We start from the raw sequence: 20388 nt of genomic DNA, 5'->3' as shown, positions 1-20388 counted from the left end.
TGGGGTCATACGGTTAGTCAATGCGAGTTTTGTTTTCTCGGGATCCCCGCATTATCGGTTCCAAGGTTGCAGTATTCTTTATTTTGCATACAATTTACCTTATGCTGACTGAGCTAATCTAGACAGTTCGACGAGGGGTGGTCCAGGCCAAGGTTCCAATACCTAGTGTAGTTCCATTGACCGTTTTAAATAACTGACAACACCCGCATCAAACTTAATTCAGAAATCTCGAATAGTAACCGACAACATCAGGTGCATCCTTCAATTCTCATTTCCCTTCTTACACCCTTATTACTCGTTAAACATGGACAGGAAAAGTCTAGATACAAATACAGACGTGGCTATGGCTGAGAACGCTGGTCATGTCCCCGTCAACGAAATTGTTGATCTCGACCAAAGAATCCAAGACCTTGTGGCTGCTGCTCCCCCATTCTACAAGAACAAGAGCCTTTTCCAGTTGTATCTTCTTATTATCCCAACATGTTTGTTTGCCGCCATCACTCTTGGATTCGATGCCAGTATGATGTCTGGCCTCCAAGCTGTGCCATCTTGGGATGAATGAAAGTCATCATAAAACTTGACAGGTCTTGGGCGATGCTAACTTGTTGATCAGACTTTGGACAACCTCGCGGTGCCCTTCTTGGTATTATGTCGGCTATTCTCCCTCTCGGATGCGTCGTCGCAACACCTTTCATCAGTCTTGTTGGTGACCGCTACGGACGTCGCATGGGTATCTTTGTTGGCGCAGTCATCATGATCATTGGTGCTGTGATCCAGGGTGCCTCCGTTCATTGTAAGCCGCTTTCTATCCCACTTCTTCTCTATCATCCCCAATCACTTACGTCTTATAGTTGCCATGTTTCTCGCCTCCCGCTTCATCATCGGCTTTGGTCTTGTCTTTGCGAACGCATACGCCCCCATGCTCATCGGAGAGCTCGCTCATCCCAAGGAACGGCAAGTCATCACCTCCTTGTATCAAACATCATGGTATATCGGTGCTATTCTCGCCGCCTGGGTCACCTTCGGTACCTTCACCATTCCTAGCGAGTGGTCGTGGAGGATTCCCTCTCTGCTTCAAGCTGCTCCCGCTTTGTTCCCGATCTCTTTCGTCTTTTTCCTTCCAGAGTCCCCTAGATGGCTTATTGCCAACGGTCGAAGTGAAGAGGCCAAGGCTATGTTGGTCAAGTGGCATGCCAACGGAAATGAGGACGATGAATTGGTCAAGCTCGAGTTCATCCAGATGCGAAACGTTATTGAAGCTGAGGTCAGTAATGAGACTGGTTGGAAGGAACTTTTCAAGTCTCCCGGTAACCGAAAGCGGGTATTTATTCTGGTCTGTCTTGGATGCTTCAGTCAATGGTCAGGCAACGGTCTCGTTTCTTACTACCTGATCCGAGTTCTCGAAACTGTCGGCGTGACCGATGCTCGAGAGCGCAACATTCTCAACGGCTGCCTCATGATCTTCAACTGGCTTACCTCGGTAGCCTCCGCCTTCCTCACTGCTTACATGAAGCGTCGTACACAATTCCTTATCTCTGTGGGGGGTATGCTTGGTATATTTGCTTCGCAGACCCTATGCGCAGGTCTGTTCAATGAAGATCACAACACCGCTGCTGGCAAAGCCGTCATTGCCACGCTCTTCCTCTTCTACTTCTTCTACAACTTGGCCTTCAACGCTCTTCTCTACTCTTACCCCGTCGAGATCCTTCCTTACCCTATCCGAGCTAAGGGTTTCTCGCTTCTCATGTTCTTTGGCAAGGCTAGCAACTTCATCAACACAATGGTCAACCCTATTGGGCTTCAGGCTCTGGCCTGGAAGTTCTACTTTGTTTATGTCGCCTGGTTGGCTGTCGAACTTGCAGTTGTGTGGAAGTTCTTCATCGAGACCAAGGGACCTAGTCTTGAGGCCATCGCTGCTGTTTTCGATGGTCAAGATGGTTCCGTTGTCTCTGAGGATATCGATCTCAAGAAAGACGCATCGGCAAAGTACTAGATAAGTGCTACAACAATCCCTCATTCCGCAATACAGTCTCAGAGTCCTGGACAAGATTCAGATTATTTTGAAAGCTATGCTCCGATAAGGAAAAGGGTCTCAATTAGACTTATATAGTTAATATATTTAGTTGAACAGTACCTGTAATATATAGCTAAGACTTTCCATCCACCTCTATAGAGGCATCATTTATCAGCCAATGGCACATTAGATGTTGCTTAAACGGCATAAGCCGCCTATGAACTCTCACCCGAAACAAGGGGGACAGGGGTCCTCCATGTTTGTTGTATGCGGCGCAAAACGGACACTGGTAACCACTACCACCATAAAATCCCGTGATTGGATGGATCGGCGATAGTCTATTCATCGACAGGTAATTTTGTAGGTATCTCCCGAGGCCATTAGGGAAATAGCCGCTTTCCAAGACGTAGCTGTCAAAGGGGACTTTTCCAGTGCTGCTGGAGAGGGCGTGAAAGGATGTATGGCTGGGGTCCAGATGACCTCTTTGCGCATACGTTTCTTCGTCCTCCGCGTCGGTTTTTTCTAGCCATTCGCGCTGCTGGCTATTGTACTTATCTGAGTCGGGTATCTGGTATTTGTGGTAATACTGTACAACGGCTTGTCGCGCCGGTTGATTATCTGATAAAGATTGCATTTGATCTTGGGACGCTTCGTCATCTCTGCGTGTGAGGGGTTGACTGATATTTTGATAGTGACGCATTGATTGTTCCCCAGCATCTAGGTCATCGGGGATTGCTCTAGGTTCTTGGGGTTGTATTGGGTGAGGTGGCTGACGTGCTGTTGGAGCATCGGGTCGAGGTTGTGCTTGCTCTGGGGGAGTACAGCTAAGTTGCTGTGGCGGTACAGGCACAGCACAGGACGTGTGGTTCTGAGCTGGCAGAGGCGCAGGTCCCTGAGGCTGCTGAGGGGGTATCACCTCCATTACGGCCCCAGAATCTATCGCTGCAAAGCGGTGGGTTGTGTAGGTCTCATTCGTGTCCTTTGGTACCGAATATTGGCGTGGAACCGTGTTTTGCGATTTAGAAGCTTGGAAACCAGGCTGATGTGAACTGGGGTGCCTTTCCATATCAGCATTCCGTTTATCTATATAGTCAACAACAGCATCCTTTGTCTTGCGCCTCTGCTCCGCCTCATGATTGTCTTGCTGATGTGCATGTTGATCATTTATTCTGTCCGCGTTTGGCGCATCTGAAGGGACTGTTCCGTCTTGACTATGGGTCATCTCATTTTCATCCTCCGAATCTGAATCTATGATGATGGAAGTATCGCTTGTTATGCGAGGCTTCCTCTTCACTCCTTCGGTAGAGAAGTCCTGGGGGGGGTGTACTGCTAAATCTGGCGGTTCTAGTTGAAAGCTGGTTGTCAGCGATCACGGCCATTCTGCAAAGTCTCCAGGGAAGAGAGGAAGAGGTACGTGATAGGGTTCCTACTAACGATCGAGACGGGATATTGGTGCGACTGATGGGAACCTGGGCAGTGCCGACGACACTGTTGACCAGAACGAAGTTGGAAATTGCTTTAGCAGTGGATGTTTCGTCTGATGTTGTGGTATGTTCGAGGATTCAGACGTTGATTGTGATTGATCTTGCGGTCGCGACTTTTGCTGGTTGGTAGGCTGAGGTGAGTTATCGTTGACTGATGGCCCAGGTTCTTCTGTGCGCAGGGTCTCCTGGTGCTCTTCGACATTCGTTCCTTGAGGGGATTCAGATTCTGGATCTTCCTGCCATACTGAGCCCTCTCTGGTTCGTTCTTCTTCTTCTTCATTTTCCTCTGTATCTTCTTCTGCGTTTTCGTCTTCGTCTTCTTCTGCTTTTCCTGCGTTTTCGTCTTGTTCCTCTTCTGCGTCTTCCCCTTCATCTTCTTCGACTTCTTCGTCCGAGTCTTCGTCCGAGTCTTCATCGTCCTCAGACCAATCCCTTGATTTGAGGTATGCACGAACTATCTTGAGTTGAGGAATAAGCCTATGTTTCTGCTTGGGGTCGAAGTCACATAATTCTCTAGCTTCAATCCACATGATGGCACTCTTGCCGGGAAAAGGTCGACCGTCAAAAAACATAACAGGAAACATGCGCTCCTTTTCATGAGCTTCCCGATTCCTATAACCTTTAGCCCATACGTATTTGCCCCTCTTTGGTGTCTTGTCGTAGCAAGAGGGTAAAGTTTCTATCAGATCGCAAGATACAATGGACCCTGGAATACCCACGGTGGAAAAGTCGCCCATCGGAAGCACAACAACAGCAAGCCATTCTTTGGTTTTCCTCCAATAGGTGGTATAGATGTTTCCGGGCTTGGGATTCAAGATACCCTCGAATTTGTCCTTGTCTGTCGATTCTTCGGCGTGTCTTTGGCTGCGTCGTAGTATTCTCTGTGAAGGCTCTGCCACTGCAGGCATTGGTTGTTTGTTTGAGCGTTCCCTTTTGGATCTGCGAGATGTTTCTGCTGTAGTCTGGCATGACTGTTCTGTTGTAGACTTCCGTTGCGGCTCTGTCGAACTCGCGGGGTCAGTTCTGTGGCGTTTACCCGTTGTGGAGACTGGCGTTGATGCCTTTCGTTTCTTTGACGAGGTTTCTTTGCCCGTTGGGGAGGGAATATTTCGGGGAGGCGCATTCATAGACCCTTGTGATCTGAGCCGTTTTGCAGTGGCTCGACGTGCAGTGGTATCATCGCAAGTCGAGACTGGTGATAGAGGAGCAGTCTGCAAATTTCGACTGGCAGGAGTGGTAATATCAACTGCCGTTTTTTCAGGAAACTCGTTCCTGGGTTGCGTTGGCTCAGCCTCTGTAGGCTGCTCGGCATCAGCCATTTCGACGTCTGAGTTCTTATCCCCGTTGACTGCATCATCGTTGGTCTCGTTATTTTCTATGTGATCATCTTCTTCATCGTGAAACATTGGGCCTTGGTCGATAGCATCTCCCGGTTCCGGCGTGGCCACAACGGCTTCGTTACTGGGAGGGTCCTTTTTGGAAGATTCATCTGTCGTGGTTTCTGTTCCAGTTTCAGTCCCTATATGCTGCGACGTGTGAGATGATTCTTGTGCAGATTCATTTTGGGCTGCTTCAGTCTCGTGCGTTTCCGTGTTTGGAGGGTTCTGGTCCTGGTCTTGGTGCAGGTCCAGTGGTGGTTGGTCGAGAACTTGCTGGCTGATGGGCGTTTGATTTTGAGTTGGTCCCAAAATTTGACCCAATTCGTCACGGAGGTTGTCCATTATCTCTCTGAGTCGAGCCTCATGATCTCTTTGATACTGATCACTGTTTTTAATGAAACTTCGTTTCATTTCCTTCAACTCATGATTCAAGTCAATAACGGCATCTTCGCAGGTGGTGATCTCTTGATCGGTTTCTAAGTTATGCAAAGCTTTGACTGCTTCGCTAATTATTTGGCGCTGTCTCGCCTGCTCCTTATCATGAATGACCTGGGGAGATGGATTGTCTGCAAGAATGGTCTGATAACGGGCGATGACTGATTGCACCTGTTGAAATTGACGAATTGGATTCTGATGGGCCATTTTGTCCGACGCGCGTTACCGCGTCAGCATGCTAGGGGAGCGGCTAAGTGCCTACAGATGACGCGCCTGCACGTTATTGATCCTAACGACAACAACTGGACGGGTACTGGCGTGAGTATGTGGCAGGGAAATTGAGAATGATGATAATATTGTTGTTTTGTGAGATGAGGCTACAAAAGTTTCAGGCCGAAAACTGGGTTGACGGGGGCTCTGCTAGATAGTTGGCCCGGACCTAAAAAAGGCCGCTAACCAAGGAGAGTTTATCCGATATCATCGGGTTTGATGCAGGGGGGTTTTGGTCTAGTGCAAATTATCGACCCATATGTCGGTTTGTCTATTTCTGTCTCGGGTTTTGCTTTTTCCGTCGTTACTTTCGAGCTACTGTCGCATGAGAAGCAATTATCTGCAGAATATTGTCAGATATCGTCCGACACCAATGGTGTATCAGTTCCTGAAGTGACCTTTTCGAATAAGCCCCTGATTGAAGCACCTGACCCGAAACTCCCTTAATATTGTTACACATACTGTGTTGCTAGGATAGCGCTCCTCTCGTATCCCTGTATGTTTGTCTAGCGCTGATTCGAGAAGCCACTAGCTAGGATTTAAAGCCAATAGACGGAAGATATTTCGTGTCTCTGGGGCAAGCCACGTCCCATCACCCAATAACTACCTTTCATCGCTCCATAGCGCATCGACATGTCGCGTCGTCTGTTGTCAACCCAAAAGCTAACCAATCAGACCAGATACTAGAAGTGGTTCCGTTTCTGGACTCGTGTCTGTTGTCAGGAGTCAGGGCACATCAGCAGGGAACACTACGTCAACGAGTTGTGTAGAGTTCAAGATTGAATACCCTATAGCAGTTCTAATCTTATTAAAATGTACCAAAGGTCTAATTTGTTTGCCTTGCACTACTAAGACAACATGACTACCTTCGATTCTAAACTCCAAAGGTTCCGAATGTAATACCTGGCATAATTAGCGGCTGTCTAAACCATTTAGAACGGTTCTGCACTGTATAAGAGGGATTTTTCAAAGGTCCTTAACATGCTGTTCATGTGATGAGAGATGGGAATTCTATGATGAAGGCTCTGTGGACATGATCTCGTATGTATGCACCTTCTATAACCAGTTATGAAAATATACTGGCCGGCCAGTTGTCGAGATGAAGGGGCTTCTTTGACATATAAAAAGCCAGACCCTGGATTCGTCGACATGCCTCTAGTATCGATCCGTTGACAATACTGGGAATCGAAATCGATTTTACGTTCGTCTTCTCATCCATTGCTGCGTAAAATCCTGGCGGTGAGATCGAAACGTCCATCGCTGCGATTAGAAACATTATCCCAACAGCGTTATAAGTTTATAGTATTAAAGATCCGGATCTTCGTTTATCTAATCTATTAATAGTCTTTATAATATATCCAGTCTCTCTTATATATCTAGTTCTTTAACCTTTAATATACTTAATTAACCTTATTATAATAAGTTATAAGCCTAGGTTTTATAAAACTTAAAAGTCTTTAAATCTATTTTCTTTTTTCTATTATTTATTTTATATTATAAAATCTTAATTAAGATTTAATATATCTTATTTTATTATATTAAAAAACTTATAAGATTATTTATTAAAAGGCTTATATAATAATAAAAAAGATAATAACTTTACTTAATAGAGATAATTATTTATCTTTTTATTATAAGAAGAATATATTTATATAATAATAAGATATACTTATTAGCTTAAATTAAAATAGTTTATTTATTATATTATTATTTTTAAATATTTAAATAAAGATTATTTTCTTACTTTAGTATAAGCTATTAAAAAAATTTATAAATATAATATATTTAATATATTGCCTATATTAAGTAATATTTACTAGCTATTAATATTATAAATACTATTTATAAGTATAAGTAACTATATATTAGAAAAAGATATATTTTTAACTATAAGCTTAATAAATATTTAAGGACTAGAGGTATAATATAATCTTATATATTAAATAGCTTCTCTTGAAGAGACTCTTTATAAGAAGATATATTTTAAGATAATATAATAAATAATAAGCTATATAAAGATATATTTAGCTAATTAAATTAAAATAATATATCTTAAAATAATATAATAAATAATAAATTATATAAAGATATATTTAGCTAATTAAATTAAAATAATATATTTTATATATTAAATAAAATACTTATATCTTAATATAAAAATATAAATATATAATAAGAAAACTTATTATTTTCTTTAAAAAAATAACTTTTTTACTATGTAAATCCTTTTTATAAATTTAAATATTTTAACTTTATATTAAATAACTTATTAAAAGCTAAACTTTTAGCTATTTATTTTAAACTTAAAGATATCCTTAAATTAAACTAATATTTTACTATTAAGCTATATTAATATATTAAACTTAAGAATTACTAGGTTTATAGGAATCTTATTAATCCTTAAACTAGAAATATTAAATTAATAGGCTATATAGAAACTTAAGATAATTAACTAAATTAAGATAGTAAGGTATAAATACTTCCTTATAATTATAAAAGATAGTTTTAAACTATTAAAGGAAAAAAAAAAAAAAAAGAAATTATAATATCCTTAACTTAATAATAAAAATATAAATAAAGTAAAATCTATAATACTATTAAAAATAGACTAGGCTTTATTTTATATACTTTTATTTTAAATAAAGATAATATAGTTAAATTACTTAAAATACTTAAATAAATATATATACCTTAAGGTAATACTATTTTTTAAGAATTTAATATAAGACTTTAATAACTTATACTTATTAATTATATTAATATAATTAATTATTTTAAATAAGCTTAAAAATTTTATAAATAACTTTAATTTATATATAAAATATATAAAATTAATAACTCTTTTTTTATATAAAAATTCTTAAAAAGACTTAGCCTTAAATATTAAAATTTCTATAAAAACTTCTTTTAATATTACTATTTTATCTTATATTAAAACTAAGATAAAATAGAGTTTATAGCTATTATATTTAAGACTATAATATTTAAAGCCTAATAGGAAACATACTTAATAAAATAGTAAATAAAAAGAAATTAAATTATATTTATTATAAAAACCTTCTTAGTTTAATAAATTAAATATATATATTTATAAAATAACTACTATTATATATATTATAAGATATAAAGATATTTAAATAAATATTACTTTATCTTTAACCTAGATCTTAAGAGATATATTAGCAGTTTTAACTTTTAATAGATAAAGAGAGTTTAATATTAATAAAGATAAGAAAGCTATATTACTAGAGACTTTAATTAGTATAAGTCTATAGTAATTATATATCTTTATTTAGCCTATATTAAATTAGATATTAATAAATTTATTATTAAATATTTTAATTAAATAGAATTATAAAATAATATTACCTTTCTTTAGTTATAGCTATTTCTTTTAAAGATAACTTAAATACTTTAATAAATCTATATCTTAAATAGCAGAGCTTCTTTATATATATTTTACTAATATAATAAGTTTATAATACTAGATATATATACTAGAAACCTAATTAATAGTATTACTAATATATAGGTTATACTTAAAGGATAGGATATATATAAACTTAAACTTAAAAATACTTAGCTATTTTCTTTATAATATTATTTTTATATATTAAATATATATATTAATTTTATTTTAATCTTAGTATTTAATAATATTAAAGTAATTATAATATTTAAGAATAATATAGTATTTAATATAACAGCTTGCCTATATTAGGAAATTATTATCTTATACCCCTGTTCTTATTACTTGCTTAAATTGGAAATCTTATACCCCGCCATCTGATACCGCTTTTCCAGCGCCTATAAAGTCGCTAAGCGCCTACCAGGTCATGCAATATACCTCTTAAGTCTCTTAACGCTTAACCGTTCTTTACTTTTCCTCTGTTATATGCCCCCTTACCAACGATATCGCTTCTCGCCTCTCACAACTATCATTCTTTATATCCGCTTTGCAATACCCAGAGGCAGCCCGGCTTCCATACTCGTGGCTCTTATCCATCGCCGCTTGCCCTATAGGTTTATAGTAGGAATCTTTCCTATTTCCCTAGCATAGACACACTAGCCGCCTCACAACTACTCCGCCCTCCACTAACTGCTTGTTCCTTTTATCCAAGGATCGCTCGAATTACCAATCTAAGTAATAAAAATTACCTATTGCAGCAATAAAGATGCTAGCAACCTATCTCTTGGCATACTCTACCTGGCCAACAGGGTCGCTATATCATGCCCTTAAATAGGGTAGCTGCCTAAAGGGCTAATTCAAGGATAAGTCTCGCCAGGGAGTCTCAAGGGGCCGTACCAGACATTCACTCTCCTGATTCGCCTTGGTAAAACGGAGGTACATTCGTTAGCCATGCTTGAATTCCCTCTTATAGAAGAATCCCAATGCTTGCCGCAGAGTGTTAGCTTAATAATGGGGCTTGTGGTCTAATCTCCTCGAAGATTAGGCATGTCTGCCTTAGGTAGGATAGCTAAGATGACGTGTCTTGGCCAGGTTAAAGAACATAAGGCGATTTATGCCTCCTGATATTTACCTCCTAGGGTTATAAGGATCGGCTAGACACGTTAACATATAGGGGAGGCATCTTACTTGTAACCTTTTTACCCAACATGGCAATTCGAGTCTGCCTTAGAGAGGATTGAGATAGTGTATTGTGGTAAGGTTATAATACAGGGGATGGTCTAGACCTCCTGTTCTTTCCTAATTAGGGCAAAAGGGTTACTCGGGGACATTAGCGTCTTAGAGGTTACGCAGGACTTATAAATATTTTACTTAACTTGGCAATTTGAGTCCATGCTGGCGTCACCTCGGCCTACCCGGAACGTGGCTATGACAGGAATATAGCCTGCTTCCTGGTCATCACGCTGCATAAGCGTTCGGATGAGCTCGCTTCCGGCTGATCTCGTTAATAAAGACTGGTTTAAATAGCCTCCTAATCATCGACGTCATGTCATACACGCTCACGAGGCATAATTAATGCAGGATCCCTTCCTGGGATAGTATCTGACCAACAGACTAGCAACAAGCAAGGTAAGGACCAATCCTATGGTTTAATCCGGTAAACCGTCTTTCCCGAGCCATACCTTGCTTATCCGCCTTCCAGTTTGCCAACGCCGTAATAGAGCAGAACTTTATGCCTCAGGGTATAAATAGAGGGTCTTCTCCTAACCTCACTTTTAACATCTTAGTCTCACAGCAATCACCTTATCTTGCGACCTTCAAGTACTTTCTTTATTTGCTTACAATAGCTCCGTTATTCATCAAGATATCCCTTAAGATCAAGCCTTATAACCCTATGCCTGGGCAGCAGCGAGCCAAGCAGAGACGACAGAAGCAATCTGCAGAACGCTTAACACTTGTCCCATCAAGTATTACATATATTAACACTCCTCTATCACAAACCTTGGTTACTGGCTATAAACGCTCTCGGGTTGAAGAGAAATTTATTCCGTTAATTAATATAGATGGAACTAAAGACCCGTATTCTGGCTTTCCTTCTATTAAAGAATGCTTAGAATTCTATTCTCCACAAGACATAAACATTCCAAGCGCCTATACACCAATATCAACAAATTTACTATCTTGCCTAGGTTAGGATAACTTATATTCTAGATATAAGGAATGCCGCTTATTTCTTATAGACTCTATTATTGACTTTCAAGACATTAGCTCAAAATTCAGCCACCAAGAGGCATATAAGGATGATCAATTGAAACGAAAGGCTCTAGCCTCTGAATTGAATATTGGGCAAGAATGCCATAATTCCAGTAGTTTAAATACCCCTGCATTTACGATAGTCTCTGCGTGGGAGAGCGATATAACTATTAGTCTAGCCGAAAGCGTTTAGTTATTAGATGCTAAAATTCCTTTATTAATTGCCTTAAGTATTAGTATACCGGCTTTAGTAATATTGCCTACTAATTAACAACTAATCTCTACTTCGAGAAATCAAGGTAAACATTTCAAGACTGGTTTTAAAAGATTTACTAATAACTGTTAGACTTGTTAGCTAATAGCGAAGGTAGTGCATAGGATTGCTGTATTTGGATGGCTGACTTGGATGTACCTGATACTATATCTAAGGATGCGCTATCTGGAGTGGACTGTCCAGTCTTGGAGTTCCGGGAAAGTATTACTTTAGAGCCCTTGTCTTCTGACTTGAGTAACAGGCTGCTTAACTAAGATATCCAGGCCGTGCATATCCTTGCATCTTTAGCAAGTATCATGGAGGAGAGCGTCGCCGAACCTAGCTATATGAAGCTTAGCGTTATGGAGCCTAGCTTGGCTGTGAAATCACTGACTTAAGTTGTATCCTTATTAATAAAGCGATCCTTTTCTAAAAGCGCCATAACTAGTGACTCTTAGCCGTTTATCTTAGACTACTGCCAAATATCTAAGCGACTAAGGCTTATATTGCCTTTATTAGAGGAAGCTATTTCTACGTTACTTTGCGTCTAGGAAATAATCTTAAACATACTAGCCAAGCTAGACTAGGGCTAACCATATAGCCCGATACCAGACGTTAGCGTCTAGTCTATATCTGATTCCATAAATGTGGCTATGGACGGAGTGGGCGATGACAGCAGCGATAATAGCTCAAGCATCGGTTCTAGCTTTGATAATAGCGACAGCGAAACCGAGCTTACTGCCTCAAAGTCCCGATGTTCTTAACAAAAAAGTACGCAATGTTGCAGGTGGACTAAGAAGGATGAAAAGCTCCTTTGGATACTTAAGGGCAACTAAAAGAGGAATAGAGGTAAACTATCAGACTATCAGATTGCGAATAAATTAGATCGCATAGAGTCTGGGGTAAAGCAACATTGGGACATTATAATGCGAAGGGAGCAGAAAAGCAGCTTGAAGCATTAGTCCAATGCATTGTATCACTCGGATTTAGACTTAATAGCATTAGGAATACAATTCCAGTTGGGTTACTAGATGCTTCCTGTGCAGAAAGCGTTAGCATACCTGAGGGCAGCATCGGTATCCCTCACTCTCCCTTGAGCTAATCCATTTTGTTTAAAGCCATAGCGCAGGAATAATCCGAGCATCCGCGCCAAGAGGATCTTTTCTTTCATACCTTCTTGGATGCTCCCAATGTTTGTCTCAAACACCCGCCAAAACTCATCCCGGAGCTCTTTGGCGTTTTTGTGGTAATGCCAACCCGTACCATCCATATAGCCAAGAATGTTCTCCAATGCCTACAGTGAAACACCAAATGGGGAAATCGTAGACTCCGCCCAATCAATAACCCCTGTGATGTAGCCATCGTCGACAAGAATGTTGGTTTCGTTGAGATCGCCGTGAGTGATAACAAAGGGGAGGGTGAAGATTTCAGGAATACCCTCCCGGACTAGGGTTAGAGTCCTTAAAAAGCGAGCAGGTAGCTCCTGGGACAGTTGGTTGAGATCAATCTCGATCTGCTGGCGTAAATTGCTGACATGGCATGGAGTGACCTCCTGCGCTCCCTTCCATGCCTCTGCAAAGAATCTGCCACGGGTTTCAATATTCGTTATCCAAGGGGTTGATAGATCGACCTACCTCGCAAGGTCCCCAGCTGTCCGAAGCTGCTGCCTCTCGAATTCCGAATCTCCTTCCGTTTTCCTCGCCTGAATGTAGCATACGCCGGGACGTTTCTCCATCGTGTAGATAGACAAAGGGTTTTGTCCACCTATTTCCCCATGATATACACATTTGGGAACGTCCTTTGTATGTACCTCCATAGCGATGTTGATGTTTTCCATGTTGAGTTTAGAGCGACCTGCACGGAACTGAACGACATCTGTCTGGCTTGACTCGCTAGTGACTGTATAACTCCATTCACCTTGTATAGGCATCGGCTTCACAGGTGCTCCGATGAGAGATGTAGCCTTGATGTTGCATTCCGCCCTTGTAGCTGTTGTTAGATTTTCGAAAAACTGCTGGATGCAGCTCTCGACTGAGTAAAACACTGGGCCCATAGCAGAATGTAATTAAATAGGGACAATTTGCAAATAGGGGGCAATTTGCAAAATCCAAGACAATATAACCGTAATTCTCGTTGCAGAGCCTTTATATTTGCGAAAGATGGGCGGTGAGCACTCATCCCGGCAACACTTCGGAAGCATTTAGGCAGCACTTATTATTAATGTGAGGTAATGAGATTGATTGATATAAGGATAAAGAATAATTAACTATAGACAGGATATATTATCCTAAGCTTATATAATAGATAGATTAGACTATTATTATACTATTCTTTATATTTAATCTTTAACCTTAATACTCCTATTTAATTTAATAGTTATATAGCTTTATATCTTATCTCTTTTAATCTTATAGTAATCTTAGTATAAAATAAAAAACCTAAATAATTATAAAAAATACCTTTATAAATAAAAAATATCTTAGGAAAAGCTTTCTTTATATTATTCTAGTAGTTTTCTTTATTAATTTACTTCTATTAGTTTTAAACTTATATTCCTAGATTAATTATAACTCCTAGGGCTTATCTAAATGCTTTAAACTTTAGTATTAATAGTCCTTTAGTCAGTCTATTAGCTACTTATTTATATATTAGTATATATATAAATTTAATATTTCCTGCTTTAGTAAGTTCTCTGCAGTAATATTCTCTGATGGCTATATGCTTGGTTTTTCTATAATATTATAAATTCTTTATAAGTATAATAGCTCCTTAATTATCTTTAAAAATAATAGTTAAAGTTAGGTTAATATATTCCTTAGACTTAATAATTAGATCTTATAGTAGCTTTTATAATTATATTACTTCCTTTGCTATATATATCTATGCTATAAGTTTAGCTTTATATATTAAGAATATAACTATAATTTAATATTTTAAGTATTAGCTAATTATACTACTTCTAAGATTAAATATATATCTTATTATTAATCTTCTTATATCTAGGTCTACTCCTTAGTCTATATTATAGTATCTTAATAGGTCTTTTAATTATCCTTTAAATATTAGTATATAGTCTTTAGTCCCTTTAAGGTATTAGAGTATATATTTTACTCCTATAATATATTCTTCTATTAGGTTCTTAAGGTATTAGCTAAGTAGTAAGACTATATATATAATATCTAGTCTTATTCCTAATATTATATATATTAATAAGCTAATAGCTTTTATATACTATCTTTTATTATTATCTAATATAGTATACTCTAATAATGCTATTTAAAACTTAGTATCTAGGGATATAGGCATCTTAACTATATAATATTCTTTTATTCTAAGGTTATATAGTATCTTCTTAATATATATCTTCTGACTAAGGTATAGTCTTTATCTTGCTTAATTCTGCTTAATAGTAATTCCAAGGTAATAATAGTATAGTCTAAGATCTAATATTTAGAAGCATTCTAATAGTTATTTCTTAACTGTTGTGATTTTATCTATATTTAGTTTAATAATTAATAGGTTATCTATATAGATAGTAATATATATTAAGTCCTTAATAAATATTCCTATATTAGTATATATTAGTTAAAATCCTAGCTTAGTTAAGTAGTCTAATAATATTTAATACTAGATTTTTAGAGATTATTTAAGACTATAGAGTACCTTATTTAATTTATATACTTATCCTAAATTATTATTAAATCCTTCTGGTTATTATACCTAGATATCTTTATTAATCTTTCTATATAGGAATATAGTTTTTATATCTATTTATTTAATATAGTAGTCTATTACAGTAGTAATTATAAATATTACTTTATAGCTTATTAGTTTTATAACTAATGCAAATATCTTATAGTAATTAATACCTTCCTATTACTTAAAGCCTTATATAATAAATTATCCTTTATATCTTATAATTTATCTATCTGCTTTATACTTAATCTTAAAGACCTATTTTCCTCTTAATAGGGATATATTCTATAGGGGATATACTAGTCTCTAAGTGCTATTATTATAGATTAATATTATCTTATCTTCTATTACTTTTTTCTATTTATTCTATTTATTACTCTTAATAGCTTATCTATATATCTTAGGCTTAAGATTATTAGCTAAGAGAGTATATAGTATTATAAGGCTAATAAGCAAGAATTTATTATCTAGACTTAGTAATCTAGCTACTAGTCTAAACCTTAATATCTAGTATATTAATATTTACAGTATTATAAGTTCTAGATAATATTATATAGCTATATAGGGAATATTATAAGTATTTACTCTTATATTATCTTACTAGGTTAATTAAAATAAAGAAGTAATTATAATTAAGTTATAGATAATTTCCTTATCCTATAGCATTAAGTAATAACTTATTAATATATTACCTTCTAATATTATATAGAAAGATATCTTATATTAAGTTATAGTGGCTTAAATAGAGTTTAAACTGGTAGAACTCTATTCTAGTAGTCTTACCTATTAATCCTTAATTGTATAAATATCTCCGGATAACTTAGGAAGATTTAGTTTATACCTTAGTTAAATATTTTATATAGAATTATAGTCCTCTTCTAGCTTTCTCTTCTTTATAAAGGTCTTATTAAATATAATATTATTTAAGATAAATACCTTATTATTATCTCCTAGTAAGATATAATTTTATAATCTTTAATATCCTAGGAGCCTATATAGTCTTGCTTTCTTTTATATTTTCTTTTATTTTACTAAGGGTAAAAGTATAAGCCTTCTGCTTTTAATTACTTAGAGGTATTAGAGATCTAGCTTTTCTCTTATCTAAGCCTCCTAGGGAGTTATATCTTTCCTAGCTATAGGATATAGATTCTTAATATAGTTTAAGGTATATAGGATAAATAGCTACTATTTTAATACTAGCCCTAATAAGATTATTAGTAGATTAAGTTTCTCTAGGATAATTTAATTCCTAGATTTTATAAGTCTATTCTATTTATATTATTCTATAGTAATATAAAGCATTTTAATTCCTAGATTATTATAGTAATATTAAAGTAAATAAGATAAGTTCTTTCTTTCTCTATTTAACTATAGGAATTTTAGTTATTATATAAATATTTCTTTAGAGTTAAGTAGCTTTATAAAGATATTCTTAAACTCTAACTTCTCTTTTAAAGGGAAAACCTATATTATTATAATATAATTATTAATAAAAAGTACTTAGTATTTATATTTATTTACTCTTATAATAGGGAATAGATTAGCTATATCTCTATAGATACTCTTAAAGGGTCTTATTCCTTTTTTAATAGTTCTTATATAAGGCATTTCTTTTAGTCTCCTAAGGCTATAGTTATTATATTTTAGTTTTAGTATTATAGGTTAAAGTCCTATAGATTATTATTGCAGTTTTTTAATGTTTTTTTCTTTAAGATATCCTAGCCGGTTATACTAGATTCTTAGGTTTAAGTCTTAAATCTTAAATAAAGCGAATATTATCTTTATCTCTTATTCTTTTTTATTAATAATATATATACTATTCTTCTAGGTAGCTATTATTATTATTTACTTTCCTTAAGTAATAATAGCCTTCTTATAGTTAAATATAATAGTTATTCCTTTAGTCTTAAGGGCTAATATAGATACTAAGTTTATATATATATCTAGGATTAAGAGTAATTATTATAAGATAACTACCCTGCTTACTTATATATTAATCTTATATATATTAATACCTTATAGTATTACTCTTATATCTGCAATACTATTAATTAGGGTACTATAATAAGGTTTAAGATAGCTAAACTTTATAGACTAACAGAAGGTATATAATAATATGCTACTATTAAGGATATAGATCTTCTATAGTATCTATGCAGTCTTTAATAGTCTAGCAGATAGTGCAGGATTATTAAAGGCTATATATCCTATTCCTTATGCAAAGATCTTATCTATTGCTATTATAATAGTTTAAGGAATATTAGATAAATCCTAGTTAGAATCCTCAGTTCTTAGTTATTTATTTTTCTTATCTAGGTTAATATAGAATCTCTTCTTTAGATTTAAATATATCTTTTAATACTCTTTAGTATTATATCCTATCCTATTATAGGTTAAGTATATTAGTTTTTCTTTTATATTATCTCTAGGTTTATCTCTTATCCTTCTCTTATTATATCTTGCTATTATAGCTATTTACTAGCTTTTATATTATTTTATTAATTACTTTTCTTACTTAGCTTTTATAATAGTTTTATTAAATAATACTAATTATTTAATAATAACTCTATTTATATCTTATTCTAGAAGGATATTATAGTTTTAATAGAATGCAGTTAAAAAGATAGAGTAAAAGAGGCTAAGTCTAGTTAAGAACTTATTAATAAATTAAGGGTATTTAATTGCATAGCTTTTATCTAGTTCTAATAATACTATCCTGGCTTTCTGCAGTTTATCTGTAAAATATATAATATTAGTATAGTTTTTAAGATAGAGTTTATAGTATTTTTAATCTAATTATTAAAAATAGGTATTTCCTTTTAAATAAAAATAATTCTAGGCAGATATAATTATATTATTAACTATCTTATTATCTTTAATACTTTTCTTAACTATATTTCTGCAGTTATAGCCTAGTTTATTCTTAATAGCTATAATTACTTTCTTTTATTTACTTTTCTAGGCTTTATCTAGAATATTTAAGGTTTCTTAGTTTAAGTTTATAGCTATAGTTTATAAAGATAATTAAACCTTATTATAAGTTAGGAGGTCTCTATACCCTGCTATAGCCAGATAGTCCTTAATCTCTTTTACCTACTTAATAGATTATTCTAGAGATTCCAGTTTATTAATTTAAGTAAGATAATTAAGACTATATTCCTTAGATAATATTTTATTATTATTATTAGCAATTTATTATATCTATAGAGTCTTTTTTATTTAAACTTAATAAGCTATAAGGTATAGAGCTAGTTAAGTCTATTAATATTATATCTTCTAATTCTAATTTTAATATTAGAGTTTTAATAGTAAATCTAAATAGATCTATAGAGCTTATAATAGATAATATATCTTTAAAGGCAAGGGAATTAGAAAGGAAAGGTAATAGTAATAGTAATAATTATATATAGGTCTTATTTATATCTAGGTTAAGAGGAGCTATCTTTACTATTTTAGCAATAAACTATAGGAAGTTTTCTTTATATAGATATTAAAAGAAAGCTAGTTTCTTTAAAGATTATTATAGATATAAGTTATATTTATATCCCTTTATTCTCTAGTCTTATTAGCTAACTAATAATTCTTATATTAATTAAGTTAAAAGATTATCTTAGCCTTAAGAGCTATTATTTAATTAGTTAAATAAAGCTATTTTCTAAATAAATCTATAGTTAGTTATTTATAATTAACTTAGCAGTTAGCTATAAATAATATTAATAAATTATTAGCGCAGTAAAAGGTAAGTTATAAGACTTAAATATAAAGAATATATAATATAATAATTTATATAACCTACTGTCTAGGCTTATAACCTATTAATATAAGGTAATAAGATTAATTAATATAAGGATAAAGAATAACTAACTATAGATAGGATATATTATCCCAAGCTTATATAACAGACAGATTAGACTATCATTATACCATCCTTCATGTTCAATCTTCAACCTCAACACTTATGTGCAAGGTGTGAACTGTGAATTAGGCACTTCCGTCAGCCACACTGTTATCTTTTAAGCGGCGTGCATGTGCAAGCTGCGAACAGTGAATCAAGTACTTCCGTCAGCCATATTATTATCCTTTAAGCGGCGTCCTAGATTTGCAAGGGGCATTCACTAGAGAACAAGCTGGAATAGAGGCACGCAAGGAAATTGATGGTGTTTATGAAACTACTCCAAGATTGTCCAGTGTGTAATATATAATCAAAATAATCCAGTGCAAGAGAAGTCTAAGCCTACTGGTTACTAATGATACCAAGTTCTAGCAAGGCCTCTATTAAACTGGCCTCATCCTTAAGCTTGCTATCGATGAAGACTTTGTGTTTTCCAGGAGTAGTAGTTTCAGTATGAGTATTGTTGCCCTTAAGCTGCCTGACTCCGTCTTCTCCTTTACTGTAGACGAACCCGGTTAGCTTGAACAGGTTCCCATGCTTTGCCTGATCCTGTTTGAGCGTGACGGTTCCGTTGTGGCCAAGGTCAAAGTCGACCCAATTGTCTGTAGTTTCGATGACCTTAAGCCCGAGAAGGTTGTTGAGCTGATTATCCCGGAGGTAGGCGCATATCTCCGAAAGAAAGGCGGAGTCACTATCCAGTATATCAGCTGGAGATCCTTCGCTGAACTTATAGGGTTCGAGATCGCCGTTGGAGTTCACCTTGAAGATGCAGCCCCGAGTGTTCGGGAGTTTGAGCTGCATGACATTAGTTGCTTGAGACCAGCTTCCCTCTATTGTCTTCAGCTTGGTCTTCACCATGACCTCCCCGTTTTGTACAGCGTCATGGCGGTGGACGAGATGCATGCCAAACTTGTTCGCCATACTATGGCGCTCGATTATGCTGGCAATTTTGTTGCGATGTTTTTCAGGAACGTCTGGCTGATCCATGGACTCTGGAAGGCCATTCCAGCTAATGTTGTTAATGCAGGACTCATCAAACCAGGGAAAGAGCTTACCATGAAGTTGAGGAGTGCATGTCGTCGAGAGTTGGGGCAACGTGAAGTCCAGGAACGGGCAATACGGGAGAGACTTAAGCAGAGATCATTATAGAAGATTTGTATAAAAGGTAGCAAATATATTGTCTTAATGAATTGTTTTGAACTGAATAAAAAGCACTGAAGGGCGGCATGGCCAGGCCTTAAATATTCGAGCCAGCCCTCACATTAGGTAAAATGCTTTCTTATAACCAAATGCGTTATTTTCC

The 20388-nt window shown here is 35.6% G+C and overlaps 4 protein-coding genes across 4 annotated transcripts; 1 reads left to right on the top strand and 3 right to left on the bottom strand.

The window, feature by feature from the left end:
• Positions 1-304: 304 nt before the first annotated feature.
• On the top strand, positions 305-1993 carry FSST1_008576 (general substrate transporter; the record flags this gene model as incomplete). The annotated part of the gene is made up of 3 exons (XM_083225471.1): positions 305-518; positions 614-793; positions 852-1993. The coding sequence occupies 3 exons, from the start codon at positions 305-307 to the stop codon at positions 1991-1993; spliced, it is 1536 nt and encodes a 511-aa protein (XP_083084537.1).
• Positions 1994-2147: 154 nt separating this feature from the next.
• FSST1_008575 (PWWP domain-containing protein) lies at positions 2148-5519 on the bottom strand (the record flags this gene model as incomplete). The annotated part of the gene is made up of 2 exons (XM_083223877.1): positions 2148-3358; positions 3449-5519. 2 exons carry the CDS (start codon positions 5517-5519, stop codon positions 2148-2150), a joined length of 3282 nt encoding a protein of 1093 aa, XP_083084536.1.
• Positions 5520-12791: 7272 nt separating this feature from the next.
• FSST1_008574 (phosphotransferase family protein) lies at positions 12792-13550 on the bottom strand (the record flags this gene model as incomplete). Its single annotated transcript, XM_083225469.1, has 2 exons — positions 12792-13080; positions 13132-13550. The coding sequence occupies 2 exons, from the start codon at positions 13548-13550 to the stop codon at positions 12792-12794; spliced, it is 708 nt and encodes a 235-aa protein (XP_083084535.1).
• Positions 13551-19427: 5877 nt separating this feature from the next.
• On the bottom strand, positions 19428-20160 carry FSST1_008573 (uncharacterized protein; the record flags this gene model as incomplete). Its single annotated transcript, XM_083225468.1, has 2 exons — positions 19428-20094; positions 20141-20160. The coding sequence occupies 2 exons, from the start codon at positions 20158-20160 to the stop codon at positions 19428-19430; spliced, it is 687 nt and encodes a 228-aa protein (XP_083084534.1).
• Between the last annotated feature and the right edge of the window lie 228 nt (positions 20161-20388).

Source organism: Fusarium sambucinum, chromosome II (assembly GCF_050947815.1).
Source record: "Fusarium sambucinum isolate potato_lamoka chromosome II, whole genome shotgun sequence".
NCBI classification, from domain to species: Eukaryota; Fungi; Ascomycota; class Sordariomycetes; order Hypocreales; family Nectriaceae; genus Fusarium; species Fusarium sambucinum.
This window is presented reverse-complemented; position numbering and strand designations above follow the sequence as displayed.